Source organism: Pholcus phalangioides, unplaced genomic scaffold (assembly GCF_987345545.1).
Source record: "Pholcus phalangioides strain wild (caught in Gottingen) unplaced genomic scaffold, Ppha-v1.0 ptg000008l_1, whole genome shotgun sequence".
In the NCBI taxonomy this organism is placed as follows: Eukaryota; Metazoa; Arthropoda; class Arachnida; order Araneae; family Pholcidae; genus Pholcus; species Pholcus phalangioides.
The window spans coordinates 9769322-9791086 of record NW_028301601.1 but is presented as its reverse complement, the minus strand read 5'-3'; the positions used below and the strand labels follow the sequence as shown (position 1 = coordinate 9791086).

Here is a 21765-nt window from a genome sequence, read left to right as displayed (position 1 = left end):
TATTTATGATGTCAGAGTTGTGCGTTTTGTGTTCAAGATGTGCTGAATTACACATACATTGCTTAGCATGCTTCTTTGAAGAAATGGCTGTTTTAATTTTTGTAGGTTCTTGAACTCTGTGTAATTACTATTGTGCTATAACCCATTAATACAAATACAACGCCACAACAGGCAAACTGGCCAACGAGGTGGCTGACTTAAGAACATCATGGATCCCCGAGCCATTTTTTGGAGGCCCTACCTACTACGGCTATACCACGCATGCACAAACACTAGAAAATGTTTTTGTCTTAATTTTTTTACAACCATTTTGTAACGAACTCTGAGTATAATCCCAAATTTTCTTTGATACCTCACTTTTTTTTCCCGCCTATTTTTGGCTTTCATCCTACTCTATAATTACAATTCCTGAAGCAATGAGTTGTGTTTTGCACTCGGGCATTCTTAAAATTAGTTTGCACACAATGAAACCATCACAACCAACATCTGAAGCTAATTTGAGAATGGCAAATTTGCACTTAAGGTGGTTAAGAAATTAGATTCTCGAGAATACATAACCTTAATCGTTTCTTCCTACTGAGGTTTCCTGCAATCAAAATAAGATTTAACAGAGGAAAGTAGGAAATAAGCGAAATATGGTTTTACATTACCCAAAACACCCAAAACAACTCTCATAGAATGTTTTCCAAGGAAAGAAAGAAGACATATCATCTGCAGAAAAGTAAATTTACAGATAAAAAGATTTTTAGAAAGATGACGAAGAAATTTTTGACAATTCCATGTTTAAAAATTGGTCAAAAATTTGTTATAGGCTTACTTTGCTGAAATCAATGTTCGTTTTAAGCAATCAAAACAGCATAGATAAGCAATACAAAATTCACGAGTCGCAGAAAAACTTCATTATGTGTAAAAGCTTATAATCATGTTTGTTATAAGTGAGTCCAACTGTATATTCAACAAATGACACAGGAAACAAATTCACACTTGCCTGATTTGGACTCATGTTTTTGTTTTTCACTTAATCACTCTGTGTTAATGTATCGATCTATACTCTTGTAAAGCTTGTTTAATGTATAAAAAAACTTTTTCTCACATTTTTTTTTGTTTTTTCTGTAAACAGGAAGACACGATGGCATTGAAAGATTTTCTGGAAGAAGCAGCTATCATGAAGGAGATGAAACATCCAAACTTAGTCCAGTTACTGGGTAAATCTTTTTATTAAAAAAAATAATAATAATAAAAACTTCTGCTATAAGCTAGCGCTGGGGATCAATTCAATATTTTCAAATGTTAATCATTCATTACATACATAGTATTGACAACTTTAAAAAATAAATTGATGCTTAAAAAATATATTTATTCATTTCACGCAACTATCCACTGACAGCTCGGATCTAATCTTGTTGCCGTTTTTCCTTTTAAAAGTTCATTTTATGTTAGTCACCGATTTGAAAATTAATTTTGATTTGTACACTGTTTCTTAACCCTTGAAACTGCTCTTGAATGGTGCTGGTAGGGAAGAAGAGCTGATGTTTCCTGAATAAGAAAACTGTTGTTCATAGTGGAGACAATTTTGGTCTTTCCTCCAAAACTTCCATGAAACTCGATTTGAAATTGAAGCATCACTAATTTCCATTGAAACATTTTGTGTTTACCCGCGTCGAAAAATGTAATCGATATATTTTGATCACAAGTATTGATCATATAAAATATAGTCATTCTTCTGAAACATTATGTAAAAAAACACAATTTAAGGCATCTAATTGATTTAGTCAAATAAATTGAGTCAAATTATAAACTTTTAATACAAAATGTTAACTGTTATTAACAATTTCATTGAATAACCAAACCGGTTGTACTACAATTATGCATACTCACTAAATTATGGTTGAAAGTATGGAATCGTATGATTAGTGTTTTTTTGGCGCTATTTGTTGAATGTATATTTTTTTTCTTCATTTTAATTTTTTTTTCTGTTAAACAATTTTAATCACTTTTTATAATGTATCGATATGTGAAATTTATCAAAAGGAAGAATTTAAAATACAGTGATTTCTAATAAATGCTTGGCCAAGTTGCTGCAATCAATAAAAGGCAAGCTGGTGGAAACCCTGGCTGTGATCCACTTAAGAAAGTTCATCATATGAATACTTGAACACGTATAAATGTGTATCTTAATATGTTTACGTTATAATGAGCTTTCCTAATTTCTGTTGAAATTAATTTGCGAAAATGATATAGTGAATTAGAATAATTTTAGATGTTTAAGAAGCATTTGGTTTTAATCAATTTTTAGGTGTTTGTACAAGAGAACCACCTTTTTACATCATCACAGAGTTCATGCCGTGTGGGAATCTTCTAGATTATTTGAGGAATGCAAACAGGGAAGAGATCAATGCAGTGGTGTTGATGTACATGGCTACACAGATAGCCTCTGCCATGTCTTATTTGGAATTGCATAGTTTCATTCACAGGTGAGAATGTGTATTGTGGCTTAATCGAGTACAGTGATATTTCACTTAAGAAAAATTGATACATACTGTGAAAATCATATCTAACTATATAACAATAATTTTACGTATAACAATATCTATCTGTTCCAGTGCATTTTTCATAGTGAAATTAATATATTTCATCCGTAATGATAAATCCTCTAATGATACATTTCTTGGGTCCCTTGAATATATAACATTTTCACTGTACATAGATAGAGAGATATGTAGGTAACTATTCTGGAATCACATTCATTGGCCAAAATCTTTGTTTTTTGAAACATGATTTCCCATTGGGGGTGTGGGGGGGGGGGGAGGTTCAATAAAAATTGTTAAATTCATAGATGCCACACAAAATTTAAAGGTTAGTTTTATGAAATACCAAGAAGCAATCATCAGCTTCATTGATAAAAATTGTTTTTTCGGGTTCGAAGACCGTCTTCCATTTGAGTTTGTTCTCAACGTTTCCCCAACACTAGTGGTTGGCATCATCAGGAGAATTGATAAACTGGATCAAAGTCAAGTCAAACGGACGACGGTCTTCGAACCCGAAAAAACAATTTTTATCAAATGATGGCCGCGAAAACCTTATAGACTATCAGCTTCATTCTTGATGGATTGTAGCTTTATTCTCTGTTCCTAAAATACATACTGTTTGTTCTAAAGAGAAAGAAACCTGTATTAAAGAAGAAAAAAAATGCTGTCACTAAAGAATCTATTTTAAATTTTACTGCTATTGTGTTCGTATTACTGATATCTAGTTTACACGTACAGTAGAATCTCACTATAAAGGAACCCATTATAACTGATTGCGCTTCTTATGATTGACAACTAAAAAAAAAATGATAAAATATTCATCTGACCAGTTTAAAACTCATTTTTAGACTCGTGGGAAAGCATTTCCAAGTGGTTAAACATCAATCACATCGTTTCTTTCGTGCTAGATTCATGGATGCGCTTCATGACTCGTACCTCTTGCCAGCCAGAAAAATTTAAGATTGATGCAGTGTATATGTACACATCTTTTTCAATTCAACCTATGTTGAAGGCTGTTTTTTTATTTGATATATAATAAGCACTTTTTACAGCTACCTACTGTATTTTCATTCATGTATACCCTGTAGCATTACACCCCTATAGGAATTACTTGTTATAAACTGCACTTTCATTATGATAGACAACCTTCAGCCTCTATGAGTCTATTATAACAAAGTTCACGTGTATGTGTAAGACATTTTCGTGTTTTCCTGCCCTTCCACATGCTTTTTGAAATTATATTTGAATGTATATGACTTTTGGGGTCCTTTAAGTCCCATGCCAGGGCCCCAATTTATTTTTTTATTTTTACGTTATTTGTTGTGTATAATCTTGCATTTTTGTGTGTATATTTTTACTAGTACATGTTACTTTGAATCTCGTATTTGAATTCGTATTGTCAAAGGGTCCTCCATGTGCCCTAAAATAGCGGCCCCCAAACTCGTATATTCTGATTCTCTTTGTTGTATGTCTGATGTCCCACATTTTTTATAATTGTATATGAATGCACATACATGTGCGTGTGTGTGAGAGAGAGGAGAAAAGCGAGAGAGGGAAAAAGAGAGATAGAGAATGTGTGAGTGTGAAATTTTTTTTTGTAAATCACAGTTGAGATTTATGTCTTAAAAGAAAATGTTTTTGTCTGTGTTAGGGACTTGGCTGCAAGAAACTGTCTCGTCGGAGAGAACCACCTTGTGAAAGTGGCAGACTTTGGTTTAGCACGCCTTATGCGAGATGATACTTACACAGCCCATGCTGGTGCCAAATTTCCCATAAAATGGACTGCCCCCGAAGGTTTGGCGTACAACAAATTCTCCACAAAATCAGATGTTTGGGGTAAGTACATGGGAGATAGGGGAAACTGGTTCATTAATTGTAGGTTACGATACAGTGTAGTTTTATTTGCATAAAAATTAAATACTAAATTTCTCACTCAAATTTCCTTAATTTTCTGAACGTCTTTCTGATACAAAAAAAAAAACCGGATAATTTATTTTTGTTTTTCCCCCCATGGGAAAGAGATGTGTAATGGGGAGTGTAGTAATTGTGTTGAGAGGAAAATTAAAATATTAAATGTTTATTCAGTCCACATTTGATAATTGGCAAAAGTCTGGTTACTTTTATATATCAACACTGACCCAGTCCTTGTATATCTTGTTTAAGTGACGCTATTAAATGCTATCATTCATTTGCTGATTAATTTCACTTTAATTCAACATAATTCTGCTCGTTTTCTTGCAGCATTCGGGATACTCTTGTGGGAAATAGCTACCTATGGCATGTCACCATATCCTGGTGTTGATCTGACCGATGTTTATCATATGTTAGAATCTGGTTACAGAATGGAATGCCCTCCAGGATGTCCTCCAAGGGTATATGAACTGATGAGACAGTGTATGACAGCAATTTCTTTATTCTTGAACTGAACTTTAACAGAGTTAAACATTCATTCTGGTGTTGTAATTCTAATATGATAATTCTAAATCTAATCACCTTCATGAAGAGCCTTCATGATCCTGAGCATTAGTAAAATAAATCATCATTGTTTGAAAACAAATTTTCAGGGGGGGATTTTTGTTCACTTTTGCAATGACCATTTCTTTTCTATGGTCAATGATACTTAATTCTGTAGCTGACTAAATTTATATGAGTATGTACAGATAAACTCTGATAATATGTGGATAGAAAAATCTAGTGTTTGCCTATCGTGGGTACAGGTATCCCTCGCTTTACACAGTTTCACTTTACAGAATTTTGCTATAATACAATTTTTTAAAATTGATTTTAGGAATTGCAATCTTTGAAATTTGGCTGCAAATTGAAGATATAGCGTAGTTTAACCTAGAATGGTACCTAAAACGATCCAATGTTGCAATACCTGTACAAAATTACTTATCTTAGATGTATAGGTACCATTCTCTAGGGTTAAATCCTTTGATAGCAAAATACATTGAATATGATGATGTAGCTTAGACAAATATATGAGAAATTCTCTCAGATACAACTCTCCAGATCTCACTGCTGAACAAAGTTTGGTAACACATTTGATAATGCCATGATAATTTTAATCAAAAGAAGTGATTCCAGTGGAACTAGTATTTTCATATTTGTGAGAAATATGCAGTATACTCAGACTGTGCTACTGAAGTTTTTATAAGGAGATGAAAACTGCTGCTTGTCAGCCAAATCTCGACTGTTTCATTAAAGTTTTCAGCCTATCGTGCCAGGGTCTTCAGGAAAGAAAACATCCGCACTCACTAGAATCAACCAGAAGTAGTGAAGGCAGAAAATGTATTAATTTAATTTATTGATATTGCTTAAATTCATGGGATTTGTTCATAAGAGTTTGTTCATAAAAGTTCTTTTGATTTTTAGGGTTTAATTTTTTTAATCCTTCCGAAGAAAACCAACCCCTATTCCTATTTTCCCATGTTAAATTCAACTCACTTTACTCAACTTCATCTTATGTGACTATTTTGCGGAACCAATTAATCGCGTAAAGCAAGGGATGCCTGTATATTACTCTTCAAGTATAAAATATAGAAATTAATGAGAGTAACATCATGTACAATTGAAAGCAGCATAACAAAGACATCTGTTAATTCTAATGAGAAATGAAATTTCTCATTAGAATTAACAGATTACATTTAATACATTTATTGATATAAATAGAAAAATCTTACTCTCACTATGATATGAATGTTCAAAGGTTTCTGGAAAAAGTTATTGTGATTTTACATTGACATGAAATTCACGACGTGAATAGGCATCAATGTCAATTTGGCAAAAATAAAGGCATTATGTTCAAAGAGTACTTACGTATATAAGTACTCTTTGATTGAAGAGGCTATTCAAAAAGTGCATTTATTTGACATTTGTAATTTTTCCTCTTCATTTGATAATCATTTAAGCCCTGACATTGCATAAAGGAGGCCTAGAAGTGGACAAGCTCTTTCATAATTAATTCCTAGGAAAGGAACACATTCACACCAAGTCCAAAAATTATTTCCTTTCTGTTATACAAAGTGTCTACATAAAACCATGAGATTTTGAATGCAATTGAATAACAAACCAAAGATGGTATAAAAAGCATCCTTGGCCAGATCATACAGATCTCTTGAAAAAGCATGAGGATCACATTATAGAAAAATATATATGCTTGTTTTAGTTGTATCAAAATCTCTTGAATTAGTTGACTTGAGGGCTTGGCAAATTGCAGGTGTCAATTTCCATAGTGACTAAAAATTTTGCACGGGTGCATAAAGTTTTCTTAATTTATACCAGTTTGTCCACCAGCATAGAAAGGGGCTATAAGTTCCCTGAAGATTCAGAAAAAAATATATTATTGTAGACTGCTTTTTAGATAAAATATTTTTCTCCTAAGAAATTTATTTGGCACCTATATACAGTATTTTACAAATTTGTTAAGCTCTGGTTGAATTTCCATCATTATTATATTAACTGAGCTCATATACATATAATCAAATAATGTATGTTTTCTATCAGCGAAGTATGATCTGTAAAACTGCTATTTCCGTTTCCATATAGATTTTTTAAGAAACAGTTTTTCTTTTATCATTTTATATTTTTGGTAAACTAGCATTATTTGAAGAAATTAATGTATTTTTCTCCTTATAAATACCACTCAATTATATTTCTTATAATGAAGAAAAAAATGTATTATTCTTTGCCAAATTTTGATCAAATATGAATTCCGTTTCCATTTATGCAGGCTGGCACTGGGAACCATCAGAGCGGCCAACATTTAAAGATATTCATCTAACATTAGAGACGATGTTTCAGAATTCCAGCATCACTGAAGGTGAGTATCATTTTCCTGTTGGGCAGAAAATAATTTTCTATCTATGCAATATCAGTTTCATAATTTGTATTTATAGAATATGTCCTCAGTGCCTGTGGGAGACACTAAACAACACTCTAAAAAAATCCACCCTGCTGAATAAAGTGCTCACAGAGAACTCAAATTTAGTTCTGGATGTTTTAAACATTTGGTATATATAGTAACACATTTAGACTCATCTGTCAGCAGAAAGTAATTTTAGGGTCCCATTTCTGACTCCCATTGAGTTCCATTTCTGATTACATCCTCTAACATTATGTTTAATTAAATCATATCTTTAAATCACCTTCCATAATCCTGTACAAATTCATGTACTGGCTCCATATTTATTATGTATTTAACATGTTATTCATTTTTTTTTTCTTTTGTGCATTTGGGGTAAATATTAAGTCTATTTAGAATTCGTGTTGATATTATTCATATGTAATTTTTATAGCACCTCCACCGTTGCATGGAATATCCTTTATTATTTATCTTTAACATATTTTATTTATTTTCTGTTAATTATACTATTTTTATTCGTAACTACTATCTTTATTTTTGTATTGTTTATTCCCCCCATCATATATCTGAAAATAATTTCACTGAACTATATTTTATAAACCTATTCATTATAACAACCACTATAGGACATTTCATCTCCTTGGTTGCCAATAGTATCATATAAAATGTATTCATACGTATTGTAAAATAAATTTGAAATTGAAAAAAAAAACCGTAAAATTCAAAATGATCTTGAGGACTGAGGAGGTTATAAACTTAAGAGTAACAAAAAAAACTGTTACAGGCATGTGCATGCAAATAAAGAGATATGGAACCAATCAGAGTACGGCGCTGTGGTCGGCAACGCCTATATAACACAACAAGTATCTGGCATAGTTGTTAGATCGGTTACTGCTGCTACAATGGCAGGTTATCGAGATTTAAGTGAGTTTGAATGTGGTGTTATAGTGGGCACACGAGAGATGGGGCATAGCATCTCCGAGGTAGCGATGAAATTTGGATTTTCACGTACGACCATTTCACGAGTGTACCGTGAATATCAGGAATCCGGTAAAAAATTAAATCTACGACATCGCTGCGGCCAGAAAAAGATCATGCAAGAACGGGACTGACGAGAATCATTAAACGTGACAGGCGTGCAACCCTTCTGCAAATTGCTGCAGATTTCAATGCTGGGCCATCAACAAGTGTCCGCGTGCGAACCATTCAACGAAACATCATCAATATGGGCTTTCGGAGCTGAAGGCCCACTCATGTACTCTTGATGACTGCACGACACAAAGCTTTACGCCTCGCCTGGGCCCGCCAACGCCGACATTGGACTGTTGAGGACTGAAAACACGTTGCCTGGTCTGATGAGTCTCGGTTCCAATTGCTTCGAGCTGATGGACGTGTACGGGTATGGAGACAACTTCATGAATCCATGGACCCTACATGTCAACAGGGGATTGTTCAAGCTGCTGATGGTATGGGGCGTGTGCAGTTGGCGGGATATGGGACCCCTGATACGTCTAGATACGACTCTGACAGGTGACAGGTACGTAAGCATCCTGTCCGATCACCTACACCCATTCATGTCCATTGTGCATTCCGACAAACTTGGACAATTTCAGCAGGACAATGCGACACCCCACACGTCCAGAATTGCTACACAGGGGCTCCAGGAACACTCTTCTGACTTTAAACACTTCCGCTGGCCACCAAAATCCCCAGACATGAACATTGTTGAACATATCTGGGATGCCTTGCAATGTGCTGTGCAGAAGAGATCTCCACCCCCTCTTACTCCTACGGATTTATGGACAGCCCTGCAGGATTAATGGTGTCAATTACCTCCAGCACTACTTCAGACATTAGTCGAGTCCATGCCACGTCATGTTTCGGCACTTCTGCAGGCTCACGGGGGCCCTACATGATATTGATATTAGGCAGGTGGACCAGTTTTTTTGGCTCTTCAGTGTATATCATCTGTATCCAATGATATCCATATATTTGCGCCATCCAAACGTGCAAATTTCTCCTCTTTTTTCATCAACGGGTCAGATACCTTATTTTGCTGTCTAAGCTTTGTCTGAAACATTTTAGGGAAATAACTTTCGTAGAGTAAGACAGGTGGAGTAAACATTCAACTGTCATTTCCCACATTCTCTTCCCCCCCCCCCCCCACAAGGACATTGCTTATTTTGTGCTTCCAGCATAAGGGGGACGATACATAGTGTTAGGGTTTGTACAGATGACATTTAAATTTTTGTAGATGTGTTTTCCACTTAGGCTTCTAGGGCCTATCATCAAACACGAAGAATGTTATAATGGCTCAATATTTAAACTCAAATCTCTGCTTCATTCTGAAATATATCTCACACCCCTATTTAGAAATTTTTACAGCCTCTGGGCATCTGCAGACCACCTTTTGAAAGCTCTTAAAATAACAATTTTCGCCAATCAGAAATAAAATAAAGTAAAAACCATAACCTCATACTTTTTTTTCATGGTTTAATAATGGGATTTGATTGTTCTTGAGTATGTGCTTGTTAGCAATAATTCTGTCTGCATTCAGGAACTTTTATCATTTTAAATAAATACCTTTCGAAGAAGTAAACCTACATATAATTTACGTTATCAATGGTGTGCATAATATTTGAATAATCTCAAATAAGTTATCAGTAGTACCAGCAAAAACATTTCAAGATTTGCATTGTTGCATTGATTTTCAACATTATACATTGGCCTGATGAGTGTGGTAACCCAGATTGACAACACCCTTTTGACTACTACTACTATTTGACCGTACATGCACCTCGTACACATTCTTCTACGTCATTTCTAATCAATCTGCACGTGCCGGGATGAGTATTCTGAGTGTGCGCGGCCCTAAGGCATTTATGTTGTCGAGCTGCCCTTGTTTTGTGTTCGTGCTGCAATCTGTCTTTCATTTTCTGAAGTAAAGATGGAAATGTTTGAATTTTCATGTTATGTCAGTATCATGTTGTTGCCTGCTCTCTGCGGAAAGACTTTTTCAAATGGGAAGCCGGCTTGTGCATTCGCACCACCCTTTTGACTACTGTACCAAAGGATGTCAAGAGGTTTTGTGACTAACAGACCTCTATATCTCCTTCTGATTCATTCCTGACTGATGCAGAGATGCAACTTCCATTTGTGGAGTATGCTAGTCCAAGACATGATAGAAAAAACTGCTCGGAATTGGTGATAAGTTGTATGTCCTATTCTAAATAGATAAGGCCCCAGATCCAACCCTATTAGAAGAACACACACAAATTAGAATGAATATGTTAGGGCCTGCGTTTGGGTATATAACACTTTCTGGAGGGCACCAGTTCCATTTAAAATTTCCTAGGGGGACATGTATAAGATGCATGTGTGGTTTAGTAGTAATTATCTAATTGACCCTTGTGACCTTGAAATGATTATGGCATGATAAAAATAATTGAATAACCATGTTAAAAAAAATTAATTGCAAAAGATTCTCTATATGAATATTAAAAAAGAATTCTCTGACAAGAGATTGGCATTGGCTTGCTTCAATGTCAAAATGTATTATTCTCATGATACTTAACATGTTGCTTCTGCTAGAAGGAAATAAGTTTGATGCATTCAATACTTCAAGAACAAACATAAATTTGTATTTGCAGAAGTAGAAAAACAGTTGGAGAGACAAACTCCTACGACATCGTTCAAAAAACATGGCGGAAGTAACTCTAACGTCCAAGCATCTGGTCAAGAAGAATCTGAACAAGGTATTTACAGCTGTATGTAAACTTTAGCATTGTTCACACTATTTTTAATTATTTTTTTTTGACTGATTGAACTGTTGATTAGATTTTTATTTGTCATTTAATTAATTATTTTAATTTTCAATGTAGTTTTTATTCTTTCAAATACAGTAGGACCTCCCAAACTCAAACGAATCCATAACTCGACACCTCAGCTACTTTTTTTTAAAACCATAGACTTTGGTGTTCTTCCTTCATCTAAATTTTTTTTTTGGACTTTTCTAATATATCAGAATTTTTTTTTATTGTTCCTGCCCACTGAAATTTTCAGGCTTCTGGGAAACAATGAGGGCAGCTATGTATCTTAACCTTCTTCTGTGTAGTGAGACAGAGTGGGGAGGGGGTGCCCAGTTGGCTTCACACACACACTGTTATAGAATGCATTACATTCAAGATCACTGCTAATATTACATTCTTAGTGAGAGGCGGGGCCTGTGGACATCCTTAAATTTTTCTTGCCATGACCTATATTCTTTTGAATAATCAGCTTATATCCCTTGCGGAGACAGAGTGGTTGCCATTGTTGGTTTGTTGTTGTGTATCTTAAACCTTTAAGTGGTTTCTAAATTTCATTGATCAAAATTATAGCTACCATCAACAAGAATATTTTTTTTTCGATCTCGTGTAGCGATAAATGTTTTTATCTGAAACCAAGAACAATAGTAATAATAACAACAAGAAAGATAAATACTCTATCTATTTTCTACCATTTATTCTGTATGCATATTTCTATTTTTCTCCAAAAAGATGGGGAAAACTAGTTTCTCTCTCCTGTTTCCTAACTTTAAACAAAACTGACTCCGCCCACTGGCAGTTGATTGACAGAAAGGGAGGGGGAGAAAGGTAAATGTTATCAGGCAATGATTGAGCTAGCTGGGCTCAGGATTGCCAAAATGAGGTGTTTCAAAAAGACTAGATATCTCTGGATTGCTGCTGTAAGAATTAATGAATATCAATAACAGAAAGTCAGCTTTGAGCAGAAGGAATTCTTTCTTTACTTAATTTCTCCATGCTGTTAACCACTTTTTTTTTTTTTAACTTGTCCTATGCTTTATTATTTTCTGTGATTATCTGAGTGAATTTTGGAACATACTGAAAAAACATCAAGTGATGTGAAGGGTGCAAATGTAAACAAGATGCCTTATATACATGTGAGAAAGTTGAAGTTTTGGAAAAGCTAGAACATGGAGCACCAGTTCAAATATTGTGTGGAGAATGTGGAATGAGAAAATCCACAATGTTTGATTTTTAGAAACAAAGAAACAATTTTTTATTTTATGGCTAACTAGTAATGTTAGGCAAATTGTGCATTATTCAATTATCTCTCACAATATGCATATATATTGCTTTGTAAATTTTTTTTCTGAGGGAAATGGGAATCAAAGTGCTCAAAATGTGTATATTACTGCTTTGAATATGCAAAATTAGGGAATAACCAAAAGTTGATCCATAATCCAGAAGATTCCCTAATCCGGATTCACCTACGTCCCGAAGAGTCCAAAAATTTGAGAGGTCCTACTTTATCAAGTTTTTTCTTTCTGTGCTTTTTCTAGAAATGTTATCTGTAACTAAAGTATGATTTCACTTTATACCTCACATAGCAAGAGCCAATACTCAGCCAAAACAGCAGCAGCCATCACAACAACAACAACCACCGCCACCAGCAGCAGTCTCTCAGGTGGCAAAATCTACAGTTGTGCAATTGAGGAGATCTGGTCCACGTAAAACTGCTCCTGTACCCCCAAAAAGGACTAGCTCATTTCGTGACAGCACTTACCAGGATAGAATACCTGGTGAAGATGGATCTGAAGGATCGAAGGAAGCTATGAATGGACTAGAGAAAGTGTTTGAAAGCATGAATAGGGATGCACACGAAATGAACAGTAGTGCTGGCGAGACGGAAAGTGATGTTCAAGAACGTACACCGGATACAGAAGAGTCAGAAAGTCATACAGCAACATCAGCTATGAGTGTTCCAAATAACTTGCAAGATTCGGTGCAGCAGAAATTGAAGAAAACTAGAACATACCCACCAAACTATCAACAGAGAGCCAAAGAAAACACTCAAACAGTGAGTAAAGCCCAGGCAAAAAAAGTGCAAGTTGCTGCTCTGGAAGTTCAAAATGTTAAAAGGGCCATCAATCGCTATGGGACATTACCGAAGGGAGCCAGAATTGGCGCTTATTTGGAATCTCTCCGCCAACATGGTCTTCACTCTTGCTCTCAGCCAGAACCAGTATTAGAATCAGAGCTTGATGTGCTCAAAGAAGTCAACCCTGACTTGGCATTCACAAATTCTGTCGAGAATAACCGCCAAAAAACTGGGAACTGTGTTGCGAGTGCCACTTCTGCTGTCACCAATAATCGTGTGGCAAATTTGAGGCAAGTATCCGATGTTTCAAGGTATTTTTCACACGGAGCTCTGCAACGCCAAAAATCTGATCTGACCCATAACAAAACTAGTGAAATGTTTGAGACTGGGTCGATCCCAGAAACACACCAGTTAGTAACAAAGCCAGTTCCTTCACCTCGCTTACCACGAACAAAAAAGACAGAGAAAAAGACTTTGAAAGACGGGAAGACAGAGAACAGCAAACTTACCAAAGCCGGAATCGATTCATCTTCCTGTGAAAATAATCCTTCACCCTTTGGCGTGAGTTTGAAGCATAGGGAAGAAAGTATCGATGAACAAGGAGGAGATGCTAGCATGACTTCTGTTTCACCACCTCCATTTGGATGTGGACTCGTGAGACGAACTCTCAAAAAACGACCCAAAGATCGCCCTCCTAGTCCTCCCAAAGCTCCTCTGGTTAAAAGTGGTTCCATGGATGAACGTTTGGGTCGAAGCAGTGAACAGTCACCTATTGTGAACTTTGTGTCCGATCGAATGAATAACAGTCCCAGCGCTTCATCTCTCAGCTCTACAGCAAACAGTCCTCAACAAGCTAATGAATCAAAACAAGATGCCGACATCCCACCATATTCTCTACCAGAACCACTACCTCCACCTCCTATGATATGTAACTCTCTACCAAATAACAACTTGCCCCCTTCACCGGCCGATTTGAGGGCTAGTCTGAAGCCAGTTCCTTCTTCTAAATGCAAAGCACCAGCACCATCAGCTAGTCCAGCTGCTCAACTAGTGTCGGAACTTTTTGAAAGTTTGAAATTGAAAGCAAGGAAGAGGGCCGTAGAAATGGGCACAACAGCTGCTCAAACTGTCGAAGCAGAAAATGCAAATTATGATAATGCAGACTCAAGATTGAATGTTCATAATCAGGCTGATTCCATGCCGCATAATCTTCTGGTACCAAATACTGATTCCCGCATACCTCATCATGAAAGCGTTCAAAAGAGATTGGAAGATAGTGATAAGAAAAAGAATGTTTATTCAAAGCCGATTATTGATAGAATGTGTGCTTCACTGGAAGAAGAGAAATTGAAAGACACCGCTGTTCCTGTTGCTGTTCAAAGAGTAAGTGTTGTGTCCGACGGCGAAGTCAAACATGAAACAAACGACATCACCAATCCCGACAAAGCAGTTGTGGTAGAAGCGGAGGATGAGGCCAAAAGGCACAGTTCTGGTAGCATAAACAGTTTGAAGAAACTCTGGGAGAAAGAAACATCTGCGCATGTTCCAGAAAAGCCAGTCATAGATAATGTTAAGCGAATAACTCCTAAGGTCATGGCGCAGCAACTGGAGACAAGAACCAAGCGAAGTTTTGAGCTTTCAGAGAGCAGTGATCAAAAATCCAGTGTGATGCAACCAGAAGTTAGTGAAATGGGGAGAAGTTCAAGGAGTAATTCCCTGACTTGGAAAGGTCCTTTGCCATTGCAGGCAAAAGTTACTACCCCGTTGAAGGATGTTACTCAAAGTGGTGACTTATCTATCAATAACAATGATGAGGGGAAAACTGTCATGGATAACCCAGTTCCAGCTAAGTTCGAATCGCCTGAAGGTGTTAGTGAATATGCTTCAACATTCGTCAATGTTTCGAAACCCCAAGTGCCAGTGAAGCCACCAGTGAAAGTTGCAAAACCAGTCATACCTTCAACGCTGACCACCAAGCCCTCTAAACCAACCACCAAACCTCAAGTGTTTCCTCGCAGTGTCCCAGTTGGCAAGGGACCAGACAGTCCCAGTTCTCAACTGTCAACTGAACAAAGTCAAAACAAACCTCCCGAGAAAGATGGTAAATCCGATGAAGGAATATCTTCAGACCTAGCTGGCACAAAAGCTTCCATTGTAGAGATATCAAATATGTTAGAGAACAGCATATTAGGTTTCAAAACTGCTTCCGTGATCAGTAGCATGAATGTGATCCAGCTGAACGACAAGGTGCAGCTCTTCCATTCATCCTGTGGCAGCTATGCAGATTACATTCCTCCCCATGGCAGGTTTCGTTTTCGGGAGCTACTGTCAAAGCTCGAGAGTCAGGGCGAACAGTTGCGGGCTTGTAACAGCAACAATAGTTCTGATAACAAGAAACTGCTCTGTGATTTGCAGAGTACCATCAGAGATCTTGTGAATGTTGTACAGCGGTGAGATCGAGAGAGAATTTCACATGCTCTTTGTGTCTCCGATTTGTGTATGTATGCGTGTCACAAGTGCTTGTAGTCAAAGACAGTCGAGAGTTTGGAAAGAGAGAGAGAGCTGCACCAAGTTCAGAGGAGCGCTCTAGTCTTGTGTAATTTTTTTTGTGCATATTGGATTCAAGTCTATGCATTCGCTGTGTTGGAATGTATCTGTTTAGCTGTAATTTTAATTTTAAATTAGACTGCATCTCTGAATTTGCTGTGTAAATCAATAGAGAAAGAATAACTTGCATTTCAATTATTCACTCTGATATGGATATTTATTGAGCTTGGGGCTTCCAATCAATCGAAGCATAAAAACAGCTATTAAATAATAGAGGTCACTATAATTAACTTTTTGTCACAAACACATTTCTATAGCCATTCTACCCCCTTCCTTTTTGAAGAAATTTTTAGCCCATTTGAATTAGTAGCGCTGCAATTATCTGAGCTAGCTAATATGGACTGGGCTTCCCTCTGATAGTCAAAAAATTAGAGAAAATAGATCTTATTGCCCTCTGAAGTTGAGTGAAAAGATAAAAAGAGTTGTGGCAACAGTATGTTATATAGATCCCTTGTGAATGTCTGGGATAAGAAACAATCTGGTCAACTGAAAGAAATTAATCAGGAAGAAGTCCTGAAGGGACTTGCTTTTATATCTTGTTTTCTTCCACTAAAAGAAGTCCATTGCACATGCTGCATCACATAGACATGGATCACAGCTGCTGGGACTCTGCTTAGGACACGTGAACAAAAAATATTTGAGGATTACGGGGCTCGACCATGATTCTTTATAAGGCCAAACACCAGCTATCACTTAGCGCCAGAGTTCTGCGAAACAAATGGTGGTTGGTGTTGAATCAAAGAGTTCGACTTTATGCCTTGTCCATATTTTCAAAAATGGTGTAAAAATTCTCTAATAATAATATCAATATCCATGATTCCAATAAGTGGCTTCTGTTGTATTCATGTTCAAGCCCTGCTCTAAAAATGTGCTTCACTTGATAATTTTCTTTTCTTCTCAAACACTGCCCAGTTTGTATTTCAAGAGCTTTCTCCCATTTTTTCCACTGTGTATGTAAAAATATGGGCATAGGCAATCTCTACATCCCTAGAATACTAACTGAAATGAAAACAGATAAAAACTGCATGTCAACTGCCTATACGGCTATGTTTTTGAGACATGAAGTTAGTATTCTAGGGATATATATATGTAATCCATAGCTCAGATTATTGCTACCCTACTCTATGTAGTTGAATTTCAACAAAAATGTGTTTTGTACAGTTCATTAATTGGTAACAATGTCTGCTTTCATTTAATTTATTTAAACTACAGTTTTCAGTGTTTAATTTACAAATAAATTTGTGAATGAGAATTTCCTCGTATATGCTACACCTTAGTGATCAATAAATGAAAAAAAAGTCAAGATTTTAAAATTTAATTTTGAAATTGGAAGCCCTGTAATAATGATGATCCAGGTGTCATCAGGTTATGCAGCCATCTTCGAGTATCGGGTCATTAGTCAGGCCAAAAATTGAATAAACGAGACGGAGAGAGAACTTTTCATTTGGAATGCTTGTCACGAAGAAAGAAATAACTTTATGCATATTCACCAGTGTAAATACACGCCCCCCTACCCTCTATACTTGTGTTGTTACTGTACACAGTTATACTCTTGTTGTAGACTTTGAGAATTTTATAACGGAAGAGAAATCGAGGAATTTGTGGCTAGCGATGAAAGTTTTGTGTGCTTTTTTTATAGATTCGAGTATTCCTTCTTTTGTATTATATAAATATAATATATATATATGAATATATACATGTCTGTATGAATGAATATAAATGAGATGAGTGTGTATGTGTGTGTAATGGTCAACAGTGCTGGGATTCTGAAGATAGTATGATCTAATGTGTGTTCGTGTGTGCATTTTCACCATACGATCAATAGTCATTATCAGGTAATATTATTTGACATTAGGATATGTTTACTCGCAATACGAACATCTTCACTATTAATTTTTCTACTTTCTCATTTCTGTCATTGTAGTCATGGTATTTTTGATGCAGAGTCGAGAAACTAATAATCATCTTGTTTTCTGTGTATAAATGCATGTATGGTATGAGATTATAGATGACTTACAAATAGATTCACTTTACCCTATTTCTGAAATCATTTTAAATGCCGTAAATGACATATTTTCTTTGTATGAATAGTCATCTTTTTTCCCAGTTTTATTTGAAACCATTTCTTAATTCTGTGATTTGGACCATGTACCAGAAAATATAGTTATTTTTCACAGCAGCTGATACTTCTATTTACAAGAGTCATTAATACTTGAACATATTATTTGTATCGCATGAATTTTTTGCAAGAGATTGATATGGTTTCATATTTCTAACTGTGCTTTCTGCAAATATCTCTTAATCACATTGCATTAAACATGCTGTCAAGGAACTCTAAAATTTTCTATCCATTTGTTGTATAGAAGCTATAGATTCCTTAACAAACTAAATGTATCATTCCCCAGTGATGATCAGGATCCTTAAATGAGATTAATCTTTTTTTTTTTTTTTTTTTTTGTGACTATAAAATACTTTTTATTCTGCATAACTGTACCGTTATTTTGTATTCTGTATTCATTTGCTACCAACTTATTTCATGCAAGTTCGTTAAATGAATCTATTTTTTTTGGAAATTTGCTCATTTTTTCCTGAATATTTTTTGCTCAATCACAAGATATCCATTCTTTAAGATACTGTTCTTTTTACCTTCATGATGATATGTCTCGTTGAACTATGCTTTTGCTTGATGCTGTGTCTTACACCAATGCATTTGAATACACATCTGAGTTTTAAAAGAATCTCATTTTCTCAATGCAAGATTGTATGTAAATCTGATCATTTATTTAACTGCTTTCATCCATTCCATGGAATAATTTTTACAGTGCATTTGGTTTGCTGTTCATGCTGCTATTTGATTCCTTCATGCATTATACCAGTGGTTCTCAAACTTTTGTCATTCGTGGCTCCCTTACTGTGGTCAACTTTTCACAATGGTTCCCCACCATAGTCTAACAAAGAGAAAGAACAATAGTCTTCGTAGCACCTAAAGGTATATATCAATATCGACAACTGACTGTGGCGCCCCCGAAAACGGTTGGTGGTGTCACTTAGGAGCTGCGACACACACTTTGAGAATCACTGACATATACTATCGCTCATTTATTTTGATATGTTTCTATTTTTTAAGCTTTTAGAAATAATTTACAGAAATATGCAACAATTTTTCAGTTTCAACAATTGAAACAAATTTGGCATTTAATTTTCAAACATAGCTTAGCATATTTATACCTTGCATATATAGTTGGCCCCCACTTAATTGGGTAATGGATAAACCGATATCCACTTATACAGGTGAAATCCTCTGGAACTGAAATTTCCTACATAGACACAATGTTAACATTCCCTGCTTAATCAAATAAGTTTAGCGACTTTTCCCACTTTGTCAAATATTATGATCCACACGGCAACTGTTGATGCACATCAACGACTATGTGTATAATATTTTTATTGGATAAAACATTTGGAATTGATGGCAAATATATTGCCAAGTTCAAACTTGGAGAAAACCTAGACTTGAGAGTGGATACTGGCCTGAGAGTATCTTTTTCTTTGAAATGTTTTTTTTTAAAATTTATATTTTGATTCAACGGTGTAATTAAAATGCTGAGAAAACTGTGGAAATGTTATGGAAAAAATAATGTACTCGTCTCCATAATTTAAGAGAAGTATCAAAATTCTGGATTGTATTGAAATTAATGAGCGATAGTTCTATGGGGGTTTTTTTTTTGTATTTCATTGTCTTTTTTTTACAAGTCTTTTCAGGAAAGATGATCTCATTTTTATTTTCAGTTACAAAATTCCATGCATTTTACGTGACTTTTTTTAATGGCATTGAGTGTTCATAGATTGTGCAAAAGTTGAAAGTTCTTTTGTTATGTATGAAAATTATGACTCGTATTTGCTTAGTTCATGCAATTTCTGCCAGAAAAGTTATCCTTTAAGAACAATGTATTACATTAAAATGATTGAAAACAATTTTATTCCTGGAAAAAAATTCAAATTTGAAAAATACAGTGAAATCCCCCCCTCTTAATGCGGTCATCCCAGTGTTACGGCCAAATACATTAATAGCTTAGTTAAAAATTCTTATAATAATTCCCTTTTTTATAGTCACCCCTGTTTTACAAATTTTTATGTCTCAGTGGTGTCCGCAAAAATTGGTTCCAATCCATATATTCCATTAAATAATAAACACCCATTGTATTTCCCTGGGGATTCATCTATAAATATTTTTTATAATTTAAGTAGCTTTAATGATTTGATTATCTCGTAGCTTCACGCTATTATTTTGTGCTTGAAAAACTAAAACATTAGTTCTTGTGGTTCATGTTTAATAGATCCTTTGTGAAAATGAGATGAGGACTGTATGCCCCCCCCCCCCACTTGCCAATAAGATCAAGGCCATGGACTTATTATTGAATGTGTACTTTGGATTACTTGGTTGATGGCGGTGATAAACGATTGTTATGATCGGTGAAAATAGAAATCCGCACCGTTTTAAAAGTTTCAAATCTTTACATTAGTCAAAGAATATGCAAAAGAGCGTTTTGATTGATGATAATTGAAATTCATGACCATTAGTGTTTTTTTAAATTTATTATATGAATGCTGACAACTTTGAAAGAAAACCATTGGCATAAACTTAAATAATACCAGTGAAATCAGTTGAAGTAAGGAAAAAAATTCAATCAAAATCTATATATCCTGTATTTACGATATGCACTTCAGTAACTTTTACGTGCTTCGATAAATTTTCAAAATTCCTCGAAAGGTATCAACCAAAAATATTCATTCCATATTGAATTTAATTATGTGCCAAGCTTATTTCGTCCGGAACATTCTCAGTAATGCAACTTTATGTATACACGCAACTGCTATATATGCTAATTTCAAGACCTCACTTGTATAACACACACATAGATTATAACATACAAACACTTCTACAGGGTAATTCAGAAAAGATGGGAAAAACTTTAAGAGGTGATATATAGTATACACCAATACAAACCAGGGGCGTCGGAAATGTTTCGAACCTGTGGGTGCTCGTCTTGAGTTCCATATAGGAAATTTCGATTTCTGAATCAATTCTGTGGGTGCTCGGACCTGTTTTACAAATTTTCGTGGGTGCTCGAGCACCCCCGGCTCCGACGCCACTGTCCACACCATTGTCATCAAAGAATGCATGGTCTAATGCAAACGCTCTAGCGCGTTCCGAAATGGCCACTCCACAAACGTTACGACGGCATTCCTGTCAAAATTTAGACGGAAGAAAAGAACACCATGCGTGCAAATGTAACTTGGGGGAGAAGAAATCGTACGCAAATCTGCGTCGCAGTTGCATCAGACCGGGAAGCAAGAAAGGATCCCGTTTCCCACAGCAGCCGATGCAATCGCAAATGTTTTCTTATTGGGAAAAACCCTCACCGTACATTCGTGCTGCCTCTGTGGTACTTTCGTTTGCAGCTCCGTAAATGAAATGCATGCCTGCTTTTCCAGTATCACTAAAGTGCGCCATTATCCCATATGTTACAACTGTTAGAACGCGCGGTTGCACGCTGAAATAACTTCAAAGGGCTGGCGTCCGCGCCTTCCATTCACGGTGACGCAGATTTGAATACGGTTTCTTCTTCTTCCTCAGGTTGCATTTGCATGCATGGTGTTCTTTTTCTGCCGATAAATTTCAACATGAACCGTTTTAACATTTGTGGAGCTGCCGTTTCGAAACGCGCGTTTGCTTTTCATGTTATACCATGCATTCTTTGACAGTTGTTTGTATTGGTGTGTACTATCACCCCTCTTAAAGTTTTTCCCATCTTTTCTGAATCACCCTGTAGAATCAATCGCCTATGCCAAGGGGTCTTTAACCTTTCATACACGGCGGGC

General features: G+C 35.8%; 1 protein-coding gene across 4 annotated transcripts in view; it reads left to right on the top strand.

Moving 5' to 3' along the window:
- Positions 1 to 15816, top strand: part of LOC149083639 (uncharacterized) — a 42462-nt gene extending 26646 nt beyond the window's left edge. For 3 of the 4 annotated variants that reach the window (XM_089234121.1, XM_089234120.1, XM_089234123.1), the window contains exons 5-11: positions 1121 to 1205; positions 2297 to 2474; positions 4180 to 4364; positions 4770 to 4922; positions 7261 to 7350; positions 11043 to 11159; positions 12785 to 15816. In XM_089234121.1, coding sequence (XP_089090247.1) covers positions 1121 to 1205; positions 2297 to 2474; positions 4180 to 4364; positions 4770 to 4922; positions 7261 to 7350; positions 11043 to 11159; positions 12785 to 15729 — 3753 coding nt within the window. In that variant the 3' untranslated portion in view covers positions 15730 to 15816. The remainder of the gene's footprint in view (positions 1 to 1120; positions 1206 to 2296; positions 2475 to 4179; positions 4365 to 4769; positions 4923 to 7260; positions 7351 to 11042; positions 11160 to 12784) is intronic. The other variant, XM_089234122.1, reaches the window with a different exon arrangement.
- The last annotated feature ends 5949 nt before the right edge of the window (positions 15817 to 21765 follow it).